Source organism: Rhipicephalus microplus, chromosome 5, assembly GCF_043290135.1.
Source record: "Rhipicephalus microplus isolate Deutch F79 chromosome 5, USDA_Rmic, whole genome shotgun sequence".
NCBI classification, from domain to species: Eukaryota; Metazoa; Arthropoda; class Arachnida; order Ixodida; family Ixodidae; genus Rhipicephalus; species Rhipicephalus microplus.
Window position 1 is genome coordinate 3,997,475 of NC_134704.1, and position 24,497 is coordinate 4,021,971.

A 24,497-nucleotide genomic window follows, 5' to 3' on the forward strand; every position below is an offset into this window, starting at 1 on the left:
CAGTTAACCTTTGGCAGGCGGGTAAAATAAGGCTCACACTGTGGTAGAAAATTCGTTAATGTGGGATCGCTGTCCAAAAACATTTTGTTGCCGCGAGATGCGCAATACATGGGCTTCTATGAACGTTTGCCGCGGATCCAGAAATATTTCGTTGCCGCAGGGATTTCGTGCTCGTGGGGTTTTGTTATTGCGGGTTTGGACTTTAGAAATCTACATCTGGTCATCTGGGTTACTCACGGACACTTCATAGAGTGAGCGAGAGGTACTATTGGCCTGGAGTTTCGGCAAATGTCAAACATTACACACAAGGGCTGTCAAGAATGCCAGCATGGAAAGCAACCATCTGCTAAGCCAGCTGGTTTACTTCAGTCAATTTAAGCACATTGCACGCCGTTTGACTGAGTTGGCATGGATATTGTCGGACCATTTACCCTGTCTGGTGACGGCAACAAAAGGGTGATCGTAGCGACTGATTATTGAACATGCTACACTGAGACGCAGGCAATCCAATGAGCCACTGCCTTTAAAGTAGCGCACTTTTTTATGCGCCTCTTTGTGTTGCATCAGGATGCGACTTCTAGCGTAATAACGGACAGAGGCACAGCATTCAAGGCACAGCTTATGGGAGAAGTTTTTGAACTAAGCAACACTAGACACCGAAAGACAACCGCGTACCACCCGCAAACCAATGGACTTACCGAACGACTAAATAAGACGCTCACAAACATGATTGCAATGTACACCAGGTACAGCACTAAACATATGATCACATCTTGCCTTCATGACTTTCGCCTATAACACCGCCTTGCAAGAGACCACGCGATTCATGCGATTTTGGCTTCTCAATGGCTGCGAAGTGCAGACCATGCTGGACTGAGTGCTACCGTGTCAAGACGATGACGAGTTAACAACTGACGCCGAGGAAGCCGCAGCTTGATAGCTCATGCGACTGCATATTGTGTAGCAGCAGTAGGCAGACACACGGGGCTATAACACTCGCCACAGAGAAGTGTTCTACAACCCCGGAAACGAAGTTTGGATGTGGTTCCCTGCTCGCAGCCTTAACCAGAAGGAATACTGATGCCCTCTGTAAAGTTGTTTGTGCCACGTGGCGCACGTGTCTTGCGCAGAGGTCGTGTCTTGCGCAGAGGTCGTGTTTCGGGGTCACAACTATTGACTGGTAGGTGGCATTGTGCTTGTGAGCATTTATCACCACCATCATCATCATGGTTGTTAGATCAGTAGCACCGGCAGTGACACTTGGCAGCAAGCCTGGTTGCAGGTGCAAAAGAAAGAAGTGTCTCTTTGGCGTGGCGTAGTAGCGCGAACGGTTGTCTCTTGCGTGGGTCCTCGGTGCTTGGCACTGCGGACCATTTGCCAGGGGCACTTATGGCGAGTCAGGCGTTGGTGACGCCGCCTTGTGTGTGTCATTGTGTTTTTTATGTTGTTGAGTGCTATGTAATACTGTGTAAGGTTGTTTAGCACGTGGATCACAAATTATGTATAATTATTCAACTGACGATATCGTCGTTCTAAAGGTAGTGAAATAAATTAGTGTTGTTTGGTTCATTCTGACCATGTCAACTGTATCTGTTCACTCTAAGAGCATGGAGCTCGCTCTCCACATCGAGACCCCACAGGCCTTAGTGAAAAGTTAACTGAGCCGGTACTTGGGCCCGTACAATGTGCTATGCCGCGTCAGTGACATGAATCGCAAAGCAGTCCCAGGCTCAACACTGCAGGCACGGACCAGCACACGACTGAGCTTGGATGTTGTTCATTGTTTTTCACGTGAAACCTGGGGGGGGGGGGGGGGGGGTGCTAACACCCCCTGTAAAATTGTTTGCATGGTGCATGTGTCTTGCACATAGGCCGCATTTCGGGTTCACAACTGCTGTGCGGTAGGGGGCGTTGTGCTTGCACGTGTTTATCACCACCATCGTCATCATGCTTAGTGCGTAGCACCAACAGCGACGCCTGGCAGCAGGCTTGGGTGGCAGCGCCAGGGATATGAGGGGTCCTCTTTGGCGGGTGGCAGTTGTCGCAAATGGTTGTCTCTAGCTTGGGTCTCTGGTGCGCGGCACCGCGGGTTGCGTGCCAGGGGCCCTTGTGGTAAATCAAGCGTTGCCGAGGCCGCCTTGAGTGTGTTCTTGTGTTTGTCATGTTGAGTGTTGTGTAAATGCTGTGTAAGGTTGTTTTAGCATGTTGATCACAATCGATGTTATATTTAATATGGCTGGTGATAATACCATTTTAAATGTAGGTAAATAAATGTGTGTGGCTTGGTTCCTCTCGACTGTGTCTGCTGTGTCCGTTCACTTCAAGAGCAAGGTGCTCTCTCTCCATTTCGAGATGTCGCGAATCAATCATTGCACGTTTGTAACTTTCTTGAATCATTCATCAGTCTTTGTTTCTGCTTTTTATTAATTTTTGTTAACTTGCTTGTTCGTTTGTAGGTTTTTCCTAGATTGTTATGCTCTTTCATTTCTTTTTCTCTTTATCTCAGTTTTCTATTTCCTTTTTTTTTTCATGGGTCTATACTGTAGCATCAGGGTGGTGCTATGTATTTTTTCTCTCTCTCCTTTTTTACTTTTCTTTTTGTTTTTAAGGGGGGGGGGATAAAAAATCTCACGCTCCTTTTCTGCTCGAGAGCCAGCCACGACGGATGCATTTTCTAGAAGATAGCTGCTTGGTGGCTTATTGAACCCACAGTACTTCTAGTCTCGTGACAATACCGTTAATCTCGTGCCCACCTTTGATTGGTTTGGGCTTTGTAACCTTGTCTTTAGAAACCTCAATGCAGCCAGCTGCATTCTGCAACACTTGATATGGTTGTTGCTCTCATTGTCACTGGTTTGTTATCTATGAGCGTTTTGCTTTTATGGCTACCTGTTGAAATTGCAATGAGTTATCTGTAGAAGCACATGTTTGAGCCATGGTCATCAGAGGTTTGACTTGGATGCATAATATCCCTCACTGATTGTCTGTTCCAGGTGCGAGAGGATGAGCTGGAGGAGCTTGACTTCCTCATGGACAACAGCTGCAAGGTGTTCGTGAAAGGGGGAAGTGAAAACTCCTATGGCAAAGTGAACATTCTGCTGCAGAACTACATCTCTCGTTGCCCTGTTGAGACCTTCTCCCTGGTCTCCGACCAGGCTTACATTGTGCAGGTGCGTCTTAGTCTAAGATGGTGTGTTCTCTTACGTAAGATCGATGGTTAGCTGGTTCACACTCTTTAAAATGGTTGGTGTAGAGGACTAAAATACATGCACTCACCAGGTAGTGATGCCTTCACACAAATATGCATTCTCACCTCTCTGGGTGCAGAATAGGCCATGACCACAGACCTGACTTCCTTATGAAAGTGGCAGTTTTTCATCTCATCTCAGTGCATCTTATTCATTGAAGGCCCACATGCAGAGGGCAACACTCCTAACGCGTGCTTAATGTTGCCAGTTGAGAACATACCAAGCTTCAAGTCTCGGGGTTTTTTTTTCAGTGTCCCCAACAAAAGTTATGCTGAGCTTTGCATTTTCTGCATGTTGCTCATGCGTTGGTGGAACCTGTCACAACAGCTCTTGCGTTGCCATTGTGGGCTGGGCCTTTTTAGGATGCCAACGGATCCAAAAACTTTACAGAGAAAGCAGTTACAGTTCATTCAGCCCATATATATATTATAACGGCCTCACTTATAATGAACTTTCGCTTAAAGCAAACAACACCTGCGCGTGACCATGGAAATATACATTATTTCAATGGTACACAAAGGTGGGTTGCCCTCTTCAATTTATGAAGAGGTGAAGAGGGCAGTCTTCATAATATGAATTATGAAGAGGGCAGCCTTGGTGGGCTGCCCTCTTCAATTTATCACAAATCCTTCGCTCGTCTCCAACACTACACGTGGCCAGCGATGCTGGCTCAAATTAGGCAGTCCCCCCCCCCCCCCCCTTTTTTTTTTCCTAACTAGAAACAGGCCCACATTCGTTCCAGACAACCTGGCTTGCATGTCACGCATCTGTCTCACTCTTGGTGTGCCTGTGTGGCCAGGATGGTAAATGGGAGGCATTCCACGCCTTTTCCTGCCGCTAAACAAAATGTTGAAAGTGCAAATGCTCGACTTGAACGTACAGTCGCCGACCGTTTATTCGGACGCTGAAAATTCGGACATGCTCGTTTCATTGGACATCTTCATGGCACCGCCACTCTCCCCATTGATCCTAATGTAAACCCACGACCGAAAATTCGGACACCCCACTGTGCGCCATTCGATTATTCGAACTGCGTTTGGCTGACCGGATGTGTCGCTGTACGCCATTACACGCTGACAGCGACGTTAACAATACAATTGCTAAGTCGCCAGCACTGATATGCTGCACTAGCTATGAATGGATGTCGGGCCAATGTCAAAATGCACGCGAAATCGCCATTGCCTATCTCGAAGGCTATGTGTGGCGAGGCTTTTTATTTTTTAGCCAGTCGAGCGGCCAAGCTAAGCCACCTGCAAAGTCTGTTTGCTGTGGCGTTTGGCGTGTGTCAGCAGTGTCAGTCAGCTGCTTCTGCGGCTAGGCCTGGTTTTTCTTGTTCTCTGGGTTCTCGCTCTCTTGAGGGTTCCGTAGCATGCTGAAATGGCTTCGACGCCACCCATTGCTGTGCCTTTGGGAGTGAATAAACGCGGCCAACGTGGGAGCTACAAGACGCTCACGATGACGAAGAAAGCGGAGATAATTCGCCAGGTAGAAGGTGGCCGACCTCAGTCTGAAGTGGCTTGAGAATTTTCCATTTCCAAGCAAACCGTCTCGGAAGCGTGCGTATGTGTAGACATGACAGGTTTTTTTTTTTTTTTCGAGTGAATCCGCTTTTTCGGACTCCCGATATTTGGACTTTTTGGTGGTTCCCGTCAAGTTCGAATAAACGGCCGGCGACTGTAATCCACGCGTTTAAAACTTATTATAGGGGCTTCCTTATGGAGCACTTGCTCACAGCAGTTGACCGCCCTGCAGCCATCTTGGCAGCCAGCTGTGGAGATGGTGAAGGCTTTTTCTTCACAACGGTCACATATGTGCGAAACTGTGTTCGCGACGCTGGCTTCCTCAGTGTCGGACCCAACGTTCAGCCTGAAGCTTCCGAACGGGACCACTCCACTCTGGCTGTTACACGAAACTAATCGCGAATAATGAAGAGTTCCCGCAAGCCCGCTGATGCCACAATGCGACTTTGTGACCTTTGCATGCAAGGCACTCTCCCAATTTTTGCTTCCTACCTGAGTTGCGCATTTCGGAAACCCTTCAAGAAAGCAAGCTACCCAGCTTGCCTTTTTGCCGCATGTTTTGGTTTTCAATATGCTTGTGGTAATAGTGAATTTTAGGTTCAAGGTAAATAAGAATTTTGTTTGAATAACTTCAAATTGAATTTGAATAACATATCTATCGCATATCACACAAAAGATGAACATATATGTCCTGACCCAACTAATCTGTAAATTTTTTTTTTTTACTGAAATAAGGCCCGTACCAATGCTATTCTTTTTTGCTCAAAGAAAGTGGGAACAACTTTGAATATTAGCAGGATTTGACTTTAGGTAGAATGCAAGTGATAACCTGCACAATACGTTATGTTTTAAAATTTACTATACCTAGGCCATATAAACCAGTATAACAAGCTTTTAAATTTGAAAAACGATGAATCGATGTTACGGTAATATGTTCATTTAAGAAGTGGAACTTCGCAGCCATGCAGATTTCTCTTGAATACGTGTTTTTTTTGCTTCGCACCCCTTTGGTGCAGCGAAACTACCTTTACCGGAAATTACACGCGGTTTAGTATACATTTAGGTACGTGTTTCCATGGCCGAGACACTTCCACTGCAAATGATACCACCTTTATGAAAGGTTACATGTGGACTAATAAATTGTCATGAGTAAAAGGGCACGAGGCGCGTGCCGAATGCTAGAGTGTGGCTATAGTGCGTGAGGCCCCGATAGTGTGTATAGTAGCCACATTCACGTAGGTGATTGGTTGAAGGAAAGCCCGTGGCGCGTAACCCGAGTGGTGGTGGAAAACCCCCGAAGATGAGGTGGCAGGATCTTTGCCACTTGGCGTTCATATGATTTACAAACTGAGCGGCGCTACTATAACAATACAATTCTTGGACACTTTTACAGTGAATATTATCTGAATACGGAAAAACTTGTTGCGGTATTTATCAGGGCTTTGACACTCTGAGATTTTGAGCAGGAATCTTGGCCACGAACGTTTTCAGCTGGCTTGGGGACAGGATAAATGTTCCAGTGGGGGTCACGCTTGTACCCGCCAGAACACATCTCGCCGAAGTCGATCACTACGATAATTTTCACTTGGCAGAAATTCGTTTACTGGTAAAAGCCAGACACAGTTCCAAGGTCTGATAGGCCACGTTCAAGCATATGATAGCAGGACTCTTCGAACGTGTACTATGATATACTCAAGCCGAAGAATAACATTTCTATATAACCTTTGTATGTTCTGCTAACAACTCAACACGCACACACGTGCGCACTACAGACATTCGGTTTATTCAGTGAACTTCACTGGTATGCGAGTATACAACATATTAATACATATCCTTACTGCCCTAATGTGCAAGCAATGTTTCACGCAGAAAGCAGACACATAGAACAGCGGAATACTGTTGATTATATTTTTCGATTCACACGCAGATTATAGTCAATTACTTGTCACATTATATGCCACATATGTTACCCAAAGTTTACGAGAATTGTAACATGCAAACTTGGGTTGTTGCATTGCCATTCACACCTTTCATATCTGCGCACCCCGTCTGCAAGTGAAAGATGCCTGCGGAAAGCACTGGGAGAGAACGAAATCACTCTTCCACGGTGTGAAATTGATTCTCAGCAATATATCTCAATCAGTTGAACTTGCGCCCTTAATGGTGGGCGAAAAGTAGCGCATAGTGATTTTACCCAAACTGTCTTTTTTACTACCAGCCACGGTGTTCTAGTAGTTATGGTGCTCCATTGCTGACACGCAGGTCGTGGAATCAAATCCCTGTCGTATTTTTTATGTAGGCGAAAATACTCAAGGCCCGTGCACTGTAAGTGCGTGCTAAAGACCCAAAGTGGTGAAATTTCTGGAGTGCCCCATCACGGCGTCTCTCATAATCATACTGTGGTTTTTATAACCACCTCTTATACTCACCTTGTTGCCCACAAAAGATCAGAGTGTCTGGGATGTAGATACGTTTTTTTCTGGTTATTTCATTTTGTGCTTGCGATGATGACTCTATCTTTTCACCGATTGACTTGCCTCTGAGTGCTTCTAGAAAATTTGTCGCGTATAGAGCAACAGTCATGTGGTAGTCACACTCGTTGTGGTTTCTGAAATTTTCAAGCGCGTTCTTCCAATGTGTGAACGGAAAGGAGACCAAGCTTGCCCAAAAATGATGAGTCCCCTTGCCTGAACTTTCTTTTCCAAAAAACACGCATGTCTTGCTCCCTCCTGATATTTGGAATACACCAGCGGCCAAGAAAAAATTTCTTCCCGGTGAGGTTGGATCTTCAGTTTGCGCTTACTAACTGAGTGAAAGCTGTAGTTGGCGCCTGGATTCCATGTCGTCACTAGCAAACGTTGTCTAGACTCATCGTGCTGCAACTCCTGGCGTCGTGGCCCGTTAAACACGTGAATACTAATGTCGTTGCGAGAAATCGAGGTTTACGTGGATGCATGATGCTCCGATTGGTTTTCAGTAGTTTGTTCGGCACACGAGTTGTATGCAGGCAGTGCAGAACTACAGCTGGGAACCGTTTCTTCGGCTGCTGTAGCTTTTTCGCCAGTCGTCGAGTGTGCACTGGGAGCAGCGTCGCCTTTCGAATAATAATCAAGTGTTAGCTTATGGTGTTTCAGTGTGGCTATCAAGTCTCATAGAGAAGCGCTGATTGACACAGAACACGAACTACCCAGCAATGCTTGTGTATAGGCAGCATATTTCAAAGGTGTGACTTCGCATTGCTAGGAAGCAACACGTTCAGCAAAGTTCAGGCAGCGACACTGAATGCGAAAAATGACAACTTTACCGACAATACGTGCTGGCTGGTAAAGTTCCACCTGAAACACTAGCCCTCGTTTTTCTCCTGGTGGGAAGATTCGCAGGTATACATTTCCTCCGCTTTCCTTCAGGTGCCAGTAAGGTCGCACTCGCCCAGTGTTTTACTTTCTGTGCGCGAAATGTCTCGCGTTTGTGATTGTGCCCTTATGGAAGGCTGGTTGTTTCTGTTGCGTTGTGATCCCACACCATAAATGTGAATTAACGCAAAGGAGTTGATGCCAGGAGTGAAATTCCGGTGACTCGTATCAGAATTCTTAAAACGGACAACTGCCAGACATGGATCGTGCACAGTACGTCGTAAATAAACTCATGTTGTGTGCGCTGGCGTTCTCATCAGAGTTCACATGTTCTGAGAAAGTGATTATGGTGCACTATACTCTGAACAACTCCAGAGTTCATTTCGTCATCACTGGTGAACCAATTGTTCGAGGTTTTGTGTGGTACAAGGCTGCTCCTGTTCGCGCCGGCTAAGTGCTGCAAACATGAACGTACATACCAGTTAGAAAGGCGTATATATGGCATATCAATGCTGTGTGGCGCAATATTCTATAGAGTTATCAATCTGTTGACGTAAAGAGAAATGACGGCTGCACGCTTGCAAACAACGAAAGACACCTTGCCGCAACACTATCTTTGCAAGGGCAGAGCGACGAAACTACGAAAGAAAAACAACAAACAACATTACACGGTTTTGCGCGTGTTTACGTTTCCTGGCGCTTATATACAGCGAACAAGCCATTTCTATATGAGTTGGTATAGTTCGCTCTTGGGTGCATTTTAGATTGAAACGTCGTGAACATTTCCCAACAATCATTACCTTGCCCTTGCAGATTGCGGTATAAAACTCCCTCAGGTTGGAGTACTTCATTGATATCAAAAGTCACAGTGCATCTCTAATGTCAGCCATAGTTGCAAGAAAGTCTTCCTGAAAAATAATGCATGCAAAATCCTGTTGTCAACGTGCCGCATAACTTAAAAAATATTTCTTATTGCATATCGCAAGCATGCCTGCATAGATGCATGCAGTAAACTAAAAAAAAAATATGTTGACTAAAGGCGATCATTGCGTCAGGACTGCTTGATATATGGAGCTGAACACAAAAAATTATTCCCATAGGCATGCAGTCGATCTCATTCCACATTGTAAGGGGAGCCGTCCTTGACTTGTGAAACGCACTTCACCCTGACAGGGACTGCTCTTTCTGCTTTTGCTTTGACTGTGCTACGCCTTCCGCGCAGGCCTGGCGATTTTTTTTAAATGCTTCTTTCTCAAGACGCCATTTTGCGCAACTTCTTGAGTTAGGACATTGTGTTTTTGGTACTTCTGATTGCCAGATCAGGAACTATTTTTCTCCACATATTCCTTGGCAAGCAAAGAGTGCAATTATATTTTTTTAAACCATATTTATTTTATATAATCATCTTGAACACTAAGTAACCAAATAGTGAGGGCTGAGAATTTTCACACATGCATTACAGTTTGCCTTGTTAATTAAAATGCCTTATAAGCACTTTGTTGTTTGTTATTTGCATTCCACAGTTTATGTGATGCAATATGAGCAATTAATGACTCATAACTAGAAGTGTGGAAATATTCGAAATTTTGAATATTTTTCTTATAGTGTTTGCTACTTGATTGGATTCGCCCTGAAGTTTTACTATTTAAAACTATTCAAACTTCTGAAAACAAATACAGTCGTTAGATTTTTAATATGCATCACCTTATCACACTCTCGCATTGTGGCAAAGCTGCTTATTAGGCCTCTTTACAGAAGTGTAGACTCGAAAAAATGCTGGCTCGAACATAGAGATGATAGATGTGGTTGAGGTGGGGGCTCAATTAATGCTGTTTGGGACCTGAAATTCGGGCAGAAAGTCTGAAAAAGTGGACACGCAAAATTTGTAACATCCAGAATATCGGATTTTGACTTGTAATCATTCCTGATTGCCAGTGCTTCTTTAACACAGCCAAAAGAAACACTTCCGTGTTGTTGCAATTTAATGAGAATATGCCCAAGGGGGACCACTTTGTTTTCCTCAATTTTGCTTTGAATTATTCGAGAAATATTCTAAAAAGATTAAATTTCATTCACACTGACACTTCGATATTCAAACTTGCTTTGTGCACAGAATTTTTCTATTCGCACAGCTCTACTCATAGCCGTAGGATTTGAGTGGCGGGAAAAGTGTCTCTAAAAGGATTGAAAACAGCTAAACTTCAGAACGATAGGTTCAGGGAACTGGGAGACGGAGGAGGGTGCTGTGTGGTTTGCCGTGATTGCTCAACGAATATGAGCTATATTTTACACCTTGTAATTGTGTAAAAAAAAAAACTATGCAACTTACTATGAAACTAATTAAATGCTTGAAGTCGGCACCAAAATCAATACGAACAGCAAAAGCTTGATTGGCCTGGGCTGAATTTTTTTCCTTTTGGGTAGATTTACAATTTCAATGTAGCCATGACTTGTGTGATTGCTGTGCAGAATGCCACCCGTATTCTTCGCGCCCTCTTCGACATGGTGCTCCGGGCAGGTGGGGCCACCATGGCTGGCCGCATGCTCACCCTGTGCAAGGTGGTCGAGAGACAGACGTGGAACTTTGAGACACCTCTGAGGCAGTTCTCCGAGCTTGGCTTTAACGTGCTAAAGAACATAGAGGAGAAAAACTTAAGCCTGGAGCAGATTAGAGACCTCGGCTGCAAGGACATTGGTGAGGAGGGCGCCTCTTTTTTTTTTAGTCCAAATGGGAATGGCAAGTGCAGCAGGGAAGTACTTACTAGGCTTGTGCGAATACTACTATATTTGAGTTCACTTTGTTAAATTGTTGAAAATTTCAAAGAAGTGAACAAATAAGTGTTATTAATCCACATATAACGTTTCTGTAAAGGTGGTTTCACTGCAGTAGTGGGGTGATGCTAAGCCGTGGAACACTTCTTCAACTGTACAGTATTACTAGTGTCGTGCAAATGTTTCAAGTTTCGAATGTTTTTCTAATAGTGTTTGCTGTTCCATTTTATTCACACTGAAACTTTACTGTTCCAAACTATCAAACTTTGCAAAGACAAATGCAGTCAATGTTTGATGGAAAGTGAATAATCAAGTCTGTTATGTTTCGCTTCATCTCCTATTACAGCAAAGGTGCTTTTAGAGCTCTGCTACGGTGGAATTTTTTAAAGACAAGTATAGGCGTCCAATCAAAAGTGATCCCTTCAGATTTTTTATATGCTTCAGCTCATTACATTTTCGTGTTGCGGCAAAACTGTCTTTCGGGCTCTACTACAGTCGCAAATGTAATGACTCAAGAAAACGCTGGTTCCAACATATAGATCATAGATGTGGAAAAGCAGGGGGCTCAATTGAAGCTGTTTTGGACCTGAAATTCGGGCAGAAAGGCCAAAAAGTCAGATGCCGAAGACTGTTAGCATTCAAAATTTCAAATGTTCATGTATGTTGACACCGATGTAGCAGATTTGAAACTCCCAACTTGATGGGAATACTACCTTGTATGCCACAGCAGTTGAAAGAGGAGGAGAGACTGGGAGCGTCTTTGCCCTTCATATGTAAAGTGTTGTCGGCAACACTTTGGTTGCACCTCATCATATACTAATACCATTTGACCTCTGCATTGCCTCGTTCTTGAGAAGGCAACTATTAAATACCAACCCGCCAGCACTTCATAAACCTGGTGAAAAGAAACACTTTCATGTTGCTATGTCTCATTAGAGTATGCTTCGGAATCCTCGCCAACTTTTTTTTTCTGCAGTATTGCTTCAAACTATTCGAAAAAGGTTCTGGAAGTATTCAATTAATGTTCGAAAAATATTCTATTCAATTTGTACTCACACTTCAATATTCAAATTTGCTTCGTGCTCAAAATTTTGCTATTTGCACAGCTCTGATTAGTGCAAATGCAAAGAAGGCAGCCTTGTGCCAATACGCGGGTAGTTTTTTTTCCTCCCACAGTTTGGGGTCAGCGGCGCCGGTTATATACAGAGGTGAGTTAAACAGAAGAAAATATGATATTCAGACTACCCTGGAGGCGTGCCGAGCACAGCGCCGTGAACCAGTGTGCCAAAGCTTCGCTAGCGGCCTACTGATAACTGCAACTAAAAATGACGCTGTGCACTAATGTGGCCATAAGTGAACGACAGCAAGACCTTAACACTTCGTGTCATTTTATGGGTGGCTTTATTACCTTTATTCTATGGCTGTGATAGCTGCGCACCTTCAGATCGTGTTCGCTATCGATGAACGACACGATAGCGACCGCTGTTTCCTGCGCAGCGGTTGTGTCAAACAGTAGTTTCATTTTCAATCTGTGCGCGCTGTGCTGGCCGTGCGCGTGACTTACGAAATGCGTCGTTGTTATCTTTGTTCGCATCGTTACAACAAGAAATATTGGATTGAGTCGGTGCGGGTTGACTGCGTGCGTACTTTAGTGATCGCCAATGATCGCGTTCGACAGGACTGCATTTGAGTTCGCAGAGATTGCAACAGGACAGAGTTACGCTGGGACTAGGTGCACGCTGCTAGCGTGTGCGCCTTTACGACGCATGGTTGTCATTGACGATCGCACGGTTAGTGACGACGAGCAGTAGTTCTGTTTTGAGCGAGGCGTCAAAAACATTGGCGGTGGTTTTTGAACATCGCAATTCCGCCCCCGCCCGCATGTCCATGAAATCGAGCGGCAGCAGCGCAGCAGCTGGGGGAGCTGTCGTCGAGCATCTCAATGGTGATAAACTTAGCGGGATGCGCATCTGATGGCAGAAAACATGTCTTGGATAAATACACTGGTATTGAAATGCGCTTTGTATGTCACGGGCCGTCGAGAAATGACCGAGTTGATAGTGATTTTCGCAGCAATCCTACGCAAGCTCTTTTTTCTTATGGGGTAGTACTCGTGATGACTTGGTTAAAATGAAAATATCCAGGTAAAGTATTTGTTGTGATCAGACATTTTTCACATTGTTTTTTATGAGTGACAGACGGGGAAACGAAAATCATTCATTGTGGTGGGAGTTTTGTTGGAGCGAACTTGGTTTCAACTGTATTTGCGCATTCTCTCTATGCTGCTTTGGTGGCAGTCCTAAGTTGGGTATTAAAGGTTTGTTTTATTTACAGGTGCCAAACTGCTGTAGAATGTTGACATTACAGAAATATATGGTATAACAATATTCTCAATATAATGAAGCGGAGACAAGGTCGAAAAAGAGTATTTCTCTCCATAGCTCTATGTCCGTGTTCTATGGACAAAGTGTGTTGGGGTTTTTATTTATTTGTTTTTTTACTTTCATTTGAAGCATACTGCTAGCCTCACATTTGAGGCTGTTGCAGGAAAGGTAAAAATACACATATTCAAAAGAAAACAGTCAGATAAGGTGCATACACAAGTTGAGTTCAGCCGAACATAACGAAGGCTATCCGCAGGAAACTGTGCAAATGCTAGTGGGAATAGTAAAAGCAGTAATAAACAGCATGTTAGAAAATTTAATGCTGAAATAAAAGCAATAACAAAAACTGTGACAAGATAGACAAATGTAATAAGTAAAAAATAGACAGTCATTATACTAGAGAAGAAAGACAAGGTACTGTAATCAAGATGCTGACTACGAAATATATTTTCCCGCATGCCGATGATCACGAAGCATAGTTTGATATCTGGGTGATAAAAGCTTCCAGTGAAATGCACATGACGGCATCATTGGGCAAACCATTCCAGTCTTAAATTGCTTGCGGAAAAAGTAGTATCCGAAAATGTCATTGGGAAATCTGTATTCAGTCAGGTGCTTCGTGTGTTTAGTTTGAAAGCTGGCTGTGTCTAAGTGTAGTAAATAGTTGCTCACATTAATCTTCATGCTACCATTAAGAAGAAGAAAAATAAGTAACCTGGCTCGATTTTCTATAGTGGGGGGTTTCTGTCAGAGAGTCATGACTGCGATACCTATTAAAGATAAATCTAAGTGCTTTCTTTTGTACATTCTCCAGTTTTGCGATGTACTGTTTTTGAAAAGGAAACCAACATACTATTTCATACTCCAATATTGGGCAAACAAGTGACATGTACGCTAGCCATTTAGTGTCAACAGATGCTCATCTAAGTGAGCATTTTATCGAGTACAAAATTGTCAGTGCTTTGTTTACCACAAATGTCACCTGTTTGTCCCATCTGAGGTCTGATGAAGTTATTATTCCTGAATATTTATACTCGTCGACATTCTTCAATATCTTTCCTTCTAAACAATATGGAAAGTTCAAAGGTGTTTTTTTATTCGTCACTGTCATAGTAATCATTTTATTTGCATTAGTCACCATCTATAATGAATGTAATGAAGTTTTTTGGCTGCCGTATAGCAAGACAACTTGAGCTTGTGCCAGTGGTCATATCGCATGGTATTTGCGAGTTGCCCTTGAAGCGGCCTCTGCTGTTTTCCTGGGTATTGGGGAGAGCCATTTTCGAGAACGACGCATCCTTTTACTACAGGGAGCCTGGCAGCCGAATTTTTCAGACTTGACAAATAATCCTGCAGAACAGAAGTTGGTAACACGAATGGGACGTTCGACTCCCTGAACTCTCATGAGAATGTATGGTACACTAGTGCCACCATGCCAGAGGCACCATGTGGGCAAAAATTGGCAGACCCTTAAGCTCATGTTCGAAATGGCTTGTGTCAGTGAAGCTTTTCCATGTGGCAGCATTCTGTGTAATGAATAGCATTACCATGTGAGATTGTAGGCGCAAAATATTTTCGAGCTTGCTATGCACCCACTACGTGGGCTTAAGGAAAAAGGCACGGTAACATATGTGCCTTTTGTAGATGGTGGCCCACTTTAAACAATAAGGTCATCATAATCATGTTCTGATGCCCGATTGCAATGCAACGTACACTTGTACCATGCGTTATTACTGCGATATTACGTGTTGTATTTTGAAGCATGTATACAGTACACGTCACTTTCACTGTATTTCCAAGCAGACACATGGCTCTGGGGCAGAACACCTGTTTACTGTACAAACGTCCCAGGATCAATCCGCACTCTGACCCAGGATTTTTTAATTCTTTATTTTGTTTGCATGCTTCTCGACTTCTTGGTCATGCATAAGATGACAATTTCTCGCTCACAACCAACGACGCCGACGCCTACACCACCGCCAACACTAACACCGGAATTACTGCGAAACGAGCTCTTTAGCGCTATAGCGTTAAAATGCACTCACCAGCTTCCTTCTGAGTTCTGTTTTATCAGCTTCTAGCTCCAATTTTTTTTAGCTACATTTTTTTGGCTTTCGTTTTTTTGAGCAGTTGCTGTCAGTCATCCCTGTGTGATTTCACAACAAATTAAGCTATAGCCATTCCGTTTCCTGCACTTGGATTCTGAGACATTGGTGAGTGCCATAGAGCTGTTCATGTTTGTGTGCACATCATACAGACTTTTGTAATTGCCTTTTTGTAAAAGTTGTTAGTAAGATAATATGTCCAAGACATTTAAAAAAAAAATGTTGTGTGCTTACCTAAGTATTAAAAATAAAGCTATAGCATTACCGCACAAAATGGACCCTTGTGAATATCCTTCTGCAAAAATGTTGATGAACTTTTGTCTAATTAGCTAATTAAATTTGAGGTAACAATGAGAGTTTATCAAGTGTTGTAACTCAAAAGTTATGTTAGATAGCTCAAAACTGATTTCAGTTACGATATCAGCTCAGCGAATGACATCTGCACGCCGAAATTCATCCCTTTAGGTTCATAAACAACAAAGATAATTTTCATTTCTGCATGCCCCCTTAACTGAGGGTACGCACAAAACACCTGAAAAATGTTTTGTGCACCATAAGACCTTTAATGCTTCAAAAAGTCTGGGATTGCTGTTTGCTTCACTGAGGCAATGTAGGAGGCAGTCATAATTTTTCTGTCTCTCCAAGTATGACAAACTGCTGTTTTCTGCTGAGATTGTTGCACATTACTTTACTTTTGTGCATATTAATTTCAGACCTACTTTTCTGCTTTCCATGTCCGGTTCAGTAATCATGAAGTGCAATTCATCCCCTGAGTTAGTCAGCTATGCGATTTTATAATAAGATCGATTTAATCGAAGTAGATGAGGCATTAGGCCAACGTAAAAAGATTTTTCCTCTTTTTTTTTTTTCTGGCGAGCCTGGTGGCACACATGTCATCGCCCTGTTATAAAGGGGACGCTCATAGCATTCATCTATTCTATCATCATCAGTTGTTAGAATAAGCAGTCGACATTACTGCTGAATTTTTTGGGGGGGGGGGGGGGTGCGATAATTACTCGCGGGAAAAAAAATTAATTTTTGCTGGGCAATGCGGGAGTTGCAAGAATTACGCAAGTAGATACGGTACTTCTGGCTGTGTGTTGTTCCATACTTAGCTGAGCATGTGGACTGCATTTAGTAAGCTTAGCTCATACTGTTCACTCCACGCTGAGCAACATCCGCTCGAGTACCTGTCATCGACAGTGGCTTTTCACAAACCGCATGATTTTCTGGTTCATCGGCTGCCGGGAAGCCGACGTATTCAAAGACAGGATTAAATGTTCAATGTTTTTGAGCTCGAACACCTTTGTGCGCGTTGTGTAGTCGTCCAGCACTAACAGCACCGTGTGAGCCTTGGCCACAAAGTGGCGGTCGAGCTGACACAGGTAGACTTACTTTTGAACAGGTAGTCAACAGGCAGCTGCTTAATATTCTTAAAACATCCTGGCCTTTCCGATCACCAGCAGCGGCAGCCGCTCCGTGCCTGTATGTTTGCAGCTATAAGGGTCAGCCGCTCTTTACTCCATTTCCCGCTGACCCATGGGTCCGCCATTGAATGTCTCATCAGGCTGAACCTCAAAGAACAGTGCTGTCTTATTATTGTTAAGAATGTTGCACAGCTTGTACATAGAAAAGCAAGTTGTGGAAAGTCTAGACCGCTCGTCTATTTCACCACACGCGCTACAAAACATCAGCCCGTGTCGCTTCTTGAAGCAGTCAAACCACGCTTCCAACAGATTGAATGAGTTAGTTTTCATAGTCAGTGCAAACTTCTCTGCTTCTGTGCGGATAAGGGGGCCACTCAAAGGCAAACACGCATTGCACGAAATGGCAAATCAGCACATCCGCCATTCGAAATGGCATTATTTTTTGGTTCAAAGTAAGTGAGGGTGTTATGTTAATTTAACTTTGAAGCGGTCCTTTGCAGCAGTGCAAATTCCTCTGAATAGGTGTTTTCACAGATTAGCAGTGAAACCACCTTTACGGGAGGTTACATGCGACAAATATATCCTAAGATAGATGCTTTCATGGTTCAGTACCTTTCCACAGCAGTGAAATAACCTTCGCATGCTGACTTATTAACTCATTTTGAATACAGTATATTGGAAGCATTCGAATATTCACAAAAGCCAAGGAGCTACGGTAGCAATAAATGAACTCTCAATTATCTTGCTAATATAATTTCAGTGTCAGTGGCACCAATATTTTCTTATTGCAGGACCAATATTCTCATATTGTAATTTTGTTGATTACGGGGCTACTCAGCTTTAAGAATCAATTTCAATTTGCCCGTTTTGGCAACGTGGTGATTTTTGACCAGCAGTCACCAGAGTCACCAGCAGTCATTTTTCGAAAGGTTAGAAACCAGGGAGCCATCAGCTTTCGGGGTGCAAGAAACAATAACCACCCGAAGGACGAAACTGAAACCAGCTGCAGCAATTTAACAAAAATATCTTGCCTTTAACTCTGCAATTTACAAAAACATCTTGTCAATAACTTTACAGATCAGAACACACGATTGAAGTTTACCAAATCAGTTGAGATTTTTCTAGCATAGGCTTGAAGTTCCTGAAATACACTCAAACCTCATTATAACAAAGTTGCATCGTATATGAAGATAAGGTCATTAGCACTTTACTTATTTTAAGACTATTTTTCATTTACTTCATGATAACCGATATTTTTTTATGTTCATTATATCGAGGTTTGAGTGTATACTCATCACATACAGTGCAGTGTTAATTATATAAAAATAAATAAATGTATATCTCAATGATATCAATAATTAGTAGCCTGGATTACTTTGCAAGTCAAAGAGCAACACACAATGAACTCTTGTAACAGCTGTTGAGATTTCTCCTCTGTAAGCTCCGTAAAGTTCACCAAACATATTCAGAACAGTCAGCTTAATTTCATTCATACAAAAATACAAATGTAATTGATAACGCATATAGCTGCATTCTGTGTAGCAGGTAGCATGGTTTAAACCACGAGCAGTTATGCACGCGAAATGTTTTAAAACTTTCACGCTCACACTACGTAATCGTAATGTCTGTGCCATATGTAATAGATGGCCGGCTTTAAACCACTAAGTCTTTATGATAATTACATGTTCTGATACTGCATGGAAATGCACGTTTATACCATGCAATATTACTGCGACATTACATGTTGTATTGTGAAGCCTCTATACAGGACGCATGTGTTTGTAAAGAATGTTTTTCACTGCATTTCGAACCAAAGGAAGTTATCGTCACTGTATATTACCAAGCAGACTCATGGCTGTGTAGTAGAACGACCTGGGTTCGACCTTGGGCTGACTCGGAAATTTTAGGGGCGAAGCTCCTTATGGCGTGGCTTGGGCGTCCCTCGTATGTAACCACCAGTGGCACATACCCGAAATAGGTATAACACTTGACCTCCAAGGTGGTGCCAGTGAGAGATTTCTTCTGTGCGTTGTTTAACAATAAAAAATAGTGCTTAATGTACATGCCAATGGCTGCTAATGGGGAATGAGAGACATGAGCATTCGGCTTTTAGTCAACGCGCACGCTGCGATCCCCATTAGCAGCCATTGGCATGTACATTGAGCACTATCGGACAAGAAAGGGATGCTACATTATACTTGCTGGGTGTAACCTCCTTAGCTTTAGAAAGGTTTAGCGAGCGTTGAGCCGCAGTGCCATGAATACAATGAACTTGTATATACCATGAATGAACTCAAGGTGGTTAAAAATGAGAAGTAGATACGAAGCGCAAGCCGTAAGAAAGTAAAAGCCGAATTCTCCTGTCTCTCATTTCTCATTAGCAGCCATTGGCATGTAAATTGAGCCCTATCTGACAGGGAAAGGTTGCTACGTTATACGTTATACTCGCTGGGCGTAACCTCCTTGGTTTTCGATGCGGAAATGTTGTAGGCCCGTGTGCTCAGATTTGGGTGCACGTTAAAAAACCCCAGGTGGTCTAAATTTCCGGAGCCCTCCACTACGGCGTCTCTCATAATCATAGAGTGGTTTTGGGACGTTAAACCCCACATATCAATCAATCAATCAATCCTTGGTTTTCGAAAGGTTTAGGGAGCGTTTGGTCGCAGTGCCATGAATACAGTGAACTAGAATATACCATGAACTCGAGGTGGTTAAAGGTGGGAAGTGGACCCAAAGCGCAGGCCGTAAGAAAGTGTGCGTGTGCCACCTCTCGTTTAGTCCTTGGAATGTCCGCTGAATGGCGGTGCTTCTATATGGGGAATATATGATAAAAAGATGTGAGATGGTGGGATGCATGGATGGACGCATGAACGGACGCAGGGGCGGATGCATGAAAGAATGCAGGGACGGGCGCACAAACAGACGCATGGACGGTCACACAGACGGACGCATGGACGGACGAATGCTTCGCCCCACTCTCCATCATTCACTCCGTGGATATGCTGCCATTTTTTTATTGTTTATTTAGTTTGAGTCTTTCTCGATTTTTCGGTCATGAACAAGATGATGGTTTTTTGCTCATAACCAACGGCACTGATGCTGAAATTTGTGCGAAACAAGCTGTTCAACGCTGTTGCATTAAAGAGTGTATTAAAGGCATAAACTTGGCGACATCTGCAACAGCGGTAGTGGTGGGATCGCCATTTTGCCGGTCCGCACACTGTTTCTTATGTTATTTAAGGAGGCATTTCAAACGAACGCGAAATCGCTCTGATTTATAGATACTAGCATAAATTATGCCATGGGTTAGAGCACTTACAATTCAATATTTGCATTACCATACGCAAAGCTACAAAGTCCTGTAAAGAAGTTACGAACAAAACTTTCTCTGTCAGGGGTCCTACAAGTGTAGCTTGAAAAGGGAAATGTAAGCAGGAGAGCACAAACCATTGCGCTAGAAAAGCTGAAAAGCTATACGAGCACAGATTTCACCTTTGCCGCAGGTCTGTCTGGTTATTACAGATTTGGCAGTAGTGGTTACATAGCGACAAGAAAGCGTGACTGATGTCGAGTAATAATTTTGGTCGTTTCATTTAGCGCCCCTCTTCAGCGTGCGCTGCACTTTATTTCTTTGTAATGTGCTCACTTCTTGATTTCAACCATGATATTCTTATCCCCGGTTTTTTCCCTGATCCACTCAGCTCTCTTCTTTTCTCTTAATGTTACACCTATTATTTTCCTTTCTATTGCTCGCTGCATCATCCTCAGTTTAAGCTGAACCCTCTTTGTAAGCTTCCAGGTTTCTGCTTCGTTGGTAAATACCATTAAAATCAAGAAGAAGAAATGGACATGGGTCGGGCATGTAGCGCGTATGCAGGATAACCACTGGTCATAAAGGGTAATTGACGGGGATCTCAGAAAAGATAAGCAAGTTAGGGGGGAGGCAGCAAGTAGGGTGGGCAGGTAAGATAAGGAAGTTTGCGGGTGTAAAATGGCAGCAGCAAGCACAGGACCGAGTTGACTGGCAGAACATTGGAGAGGCCTTTGTCCTGCAGTGGACGTAGTCGGGCTGATGATGAGGAAGATGAATGGGCTCGTGCTGCTTAAACTGAGCGTTTCAGCGGTTAGCTTCTGTAACTGTGGTGCTGCACATCAGGGCAAAGTGACCGTAGAAGTGCAATTGAAAGGACACGTGTAAGACACTGCTGTGCGAACAGCAATTTAAATGCACATTGTTTTTGGGTAGTTTCTAAAGCAATCATTACTGGTGCACATAATTACCTGTCATTTCAATGTCAGTGGAACATTATACAGTCGAAGCCCTTTAAACGGGCACTGATGTAAGAGACACCTGGGTGCCTGCAGAGAAATAGGTATTGATAAGAAAATAAACATGTGGTACCCTGCTTATAAGAGACATCTCAGATACAAGACAAGAATTACTTATAAAAGTGTTCAACTGTACAGTAGCCCATAATCATGCAGTAGCCAGAAGCCGCACAAAATCTTGACAGCTTCATCAGCACTTGTACAGGGCTTAGCGATGTTTCCAGGGCGAGTGGCACAGTGCGGAGGGATCAGCCATGCTCCCAATCTGAGAGGCTATGGTTCATGCACTGCAGTTTTCATAAACAAAAAAATTTAAGAGTGTTGGGTTGTGCACAGTCGACACTTGAAGCGTGTTGGTCAAACACAAAGAAGTAACAAGCAGTTACTATACAGTCATTCTATGCATACTTGCGCATTCTTTTCAAGCATCGTTCTTTGTGCTTAAGCAGCTTCAGCAAGTGCCAGGCAGCGACAGTTGTTCGTACGTGCTCATCCTGTGCTTGTTGTTTTCAATTGTTCTTTGTCCTTGAGTGGCGCGTTGCATGTATCAAGTTGCTTGCCGTTCTTTGTGTAACGTTATTGCTATTGCATTTACTACTTCACTCTCACATTGAAACAGGCTTTTTTTTTTTTTACACATGCAGTTCTGGAATACGTAGTCATGTGCTCCCAGGCCATACTACTTTGGGGAGTTTGACAGGTTGACACGTCGATGTACTATGTTTAGGATGTCACAATGTTTATATAAGAGTGCACTGCTTGGGAAATTATTTTCAGGGACGGGAAAGAATTCTAGCACTTTCAAAGGGCCTTGAAAAGCTGTTTTTCAAATTCATGGGTTTTCGAGAATTCCAAAGCCCTGTATGCACTTTGGGATGTGAAAGTCACTGCACAGTTTTGTAAGGTGAAGAAAAGCAAAACAAAACAAAAAGTAGAGAAACATCGGTAGATGAAAAAATTTTGACGTATTCCCAAAGCTTGGCAATGCATGCCAAGCAAAAGAATTAATCGAAAATGGCTCACATTTGAGACGTACAGGCAATGTCTTACATGTATGGCAAAAACCTTTTGGTCTATGTTGTATGATATTGTAACGAACAAATACAGCGCCTCAAGCTAAAACAGCTATTTATTAATGGCGAACTTGTGTCCGTCAACTAAATACACCAATGTTGTCAGCTCGCTAGTGAAAACCTCGTCAACTTCTTCTCTTGCATCTCGCCTCGAGCTGCTCCTCGAAAAAACTGCCAGCGTTCTTTTTCCAGCGCGTGGTGTGGTGACACGGGCAGCCAGCGTTGCATGGCGCGTTTAGCTTGGCGCGTTTGGCTTGTCAGTTGGTGTGGCAGAATTCATAAGAGCAGGAAGCGGCGCAAGACTTCGGTAGGTGGCTAACAACATGCGGCATTAATCCCCCTCCCGACACGCATCGTCCCGATGCGTACGCTGACGTTGAACAGTTTTTTAAAGGAGTATTTATCTGATGTTTGAGCACATTTATCAGTTGTCTCGTTCAGTGCTATCAGTTGTTCGTTCAGTACGGTTTCATTCGTACTACATATACGACTTCTGGGCGATTCCTGCGTCGGGTTGAGCAGACTTGCCCTTCAGGAATTACTTCGTAGTTTAGCCTGCCTAACCGGCGAAGTACTTTGTAAGAGCCGAAATAGTGCCGCATCAGTTTTTCCGATAGGCCAGGTGCACGTATAGGCGTCCACACCCACATTTTGTCTCCGGAGTTGTACTGTACGTCTCTCTGCTTCAGATTATAGCGTCTTGCGTCGGAGCCTTGTTGCAAAATCATACGATGTCTTGCCAATTGCCGTGCCTCTTCTGCCCTTTCTATGTAGTCGCTGAGCCCTGCCGCGGTGGTCTAGTGGCTAAGGTACTCGGCTGCTGACCCGCAGTGCGCGGGTACGAATCCCGGCTGCGGCGGCTGCATTTCTGATGGAGGCGGAAATGTTGTAGGCCCATGTGCTCAGATTTGGGTGCACACTAAAGAACCCCAGGTGGTCTAAATTTCCGGAGCCCTCCACTACGGCGTCTCTCATAATCATATAGTGGTTTTGGGACGTTAAACCCCACATATCAATCATGTAGTCGCTGACGTGTCGGTCACTCTCATTTGAATAGTTGACAGGTAACATCGCGTCTAAGGTCGTTGTGACCGTCCGACCATAAACAAGTTGAAATGGCATGAAGTGTGTTGTTTCTTGTACTGTGGTATTGTTCGCAAATGTAGCATAAGGCAAAATACTGTCCCATGTCTGGTGCTCAACGTCCACATACATCGAGATCACGTCGGCGAGATTTCTGTTGAGCCTTTCGGTTAATCCGTTTGTTTGCGGATGGTATGCTGTAGTCCTTCTATGGTCGTTGTGGGTGAGCTTCATAACAGACTGCATCAAACGGGCAGTAAATGCTGTTCCTTTGTCTGTAATGACAACCTGCGGTGCGCCATGTCGTAGTACAATCTGAGTGACGAAAAACTGGGCTACTTCGTTCGCCGTTCCTTTCGCGAGAGGTGATGTCTCAGCATATCGAGTCATGTAGTCTGTTGCTACAACAATCCAGCGCTTTCCCGATGAAGAGAGAGGAAATGGACCAAGCAAATCCATTCCCACTTGCTGAAATGGCCCTTTTGATGGCTCTATTGGTTGCAACAGACCCGCTGGTTTCGATGGTGATATTTTGCGTATCTGGCAATCCTGCCATGACTTAAGATAATGGTGTACCGAATCCCTTAATTTCGGCCAATAATACTTCCGGCGAATTCTATCCAAAGTGTGACTACTACCCATATGGCCAGCCGACGGGTCATCATGACACGCTTCTAAGATTTCTGCTCGGAGTGATGATGGTGCAAGAAGCAGAAACGTCTCACCGGCGTTTAGGAAGTTGCGCTTGTATAGGACGTCGTTCCGGAGGACATTGGATGTCAAACCACAGACGAAAACTCGTGGTATCTTAATTTGGTGACCCTCCGAGTATTGGATAAGAGGGCGTAGTTCCGGGTCCATTCGCTGAAGACGAGCCATCTCCGACACTTTCAGAACTCCAAGAAATGGGATGTCTTGTTCTTGGTCAGATGATGAAGACTCAACACGTGCGCGAGACAGGCAATTTGCGTCATTGTGCTTGAGACCGGACTTGTAGACCACAGTGATGCCATGTTCCTGCAGACGCTGGCTCCATCTAGCAAGTCTTCCTGAAGGGTCCTTGATGTTTGCCAGCCAACACAATGAATGATGATCACTGATTTCTCGAAATGGTTTGCCGTGGAGGTATGGGCGAAACTTGCTGATGGCCCATATAACTTCGAGACACTCTTTTTCTGTCGCTGAGTAATTGGACTCAGCATT

The 24,497-nt window shown here is 43.8% G+C and overlaps 1 protein-coding gene across 1 annotated transcript in view; it reads left to right on the top strand.

The window, feature by feature from the left end:
• Positions 1-24,497, top strand: part of LOC119175108 (activating signal cointegrator 1 complex subunit obelus) — a 526,436-nt gene that overhangs the window by 239,552 nt on the left and 262,387 nt on the right. Inside the window, exons 18-19 of the mRNA XM_037426343.2 lie at positions 2,994-3,170; positions 10,591-10,816. Coding sequence (XP_037282240.2) covers positions 2,994-3,170; positions 10,591-10,816 — 403 coding nt within the window. The remainder of the gene's footprint in view (positions 1-2,993; positions 3,171-10,590; positions 10,817-24,497) is intronic.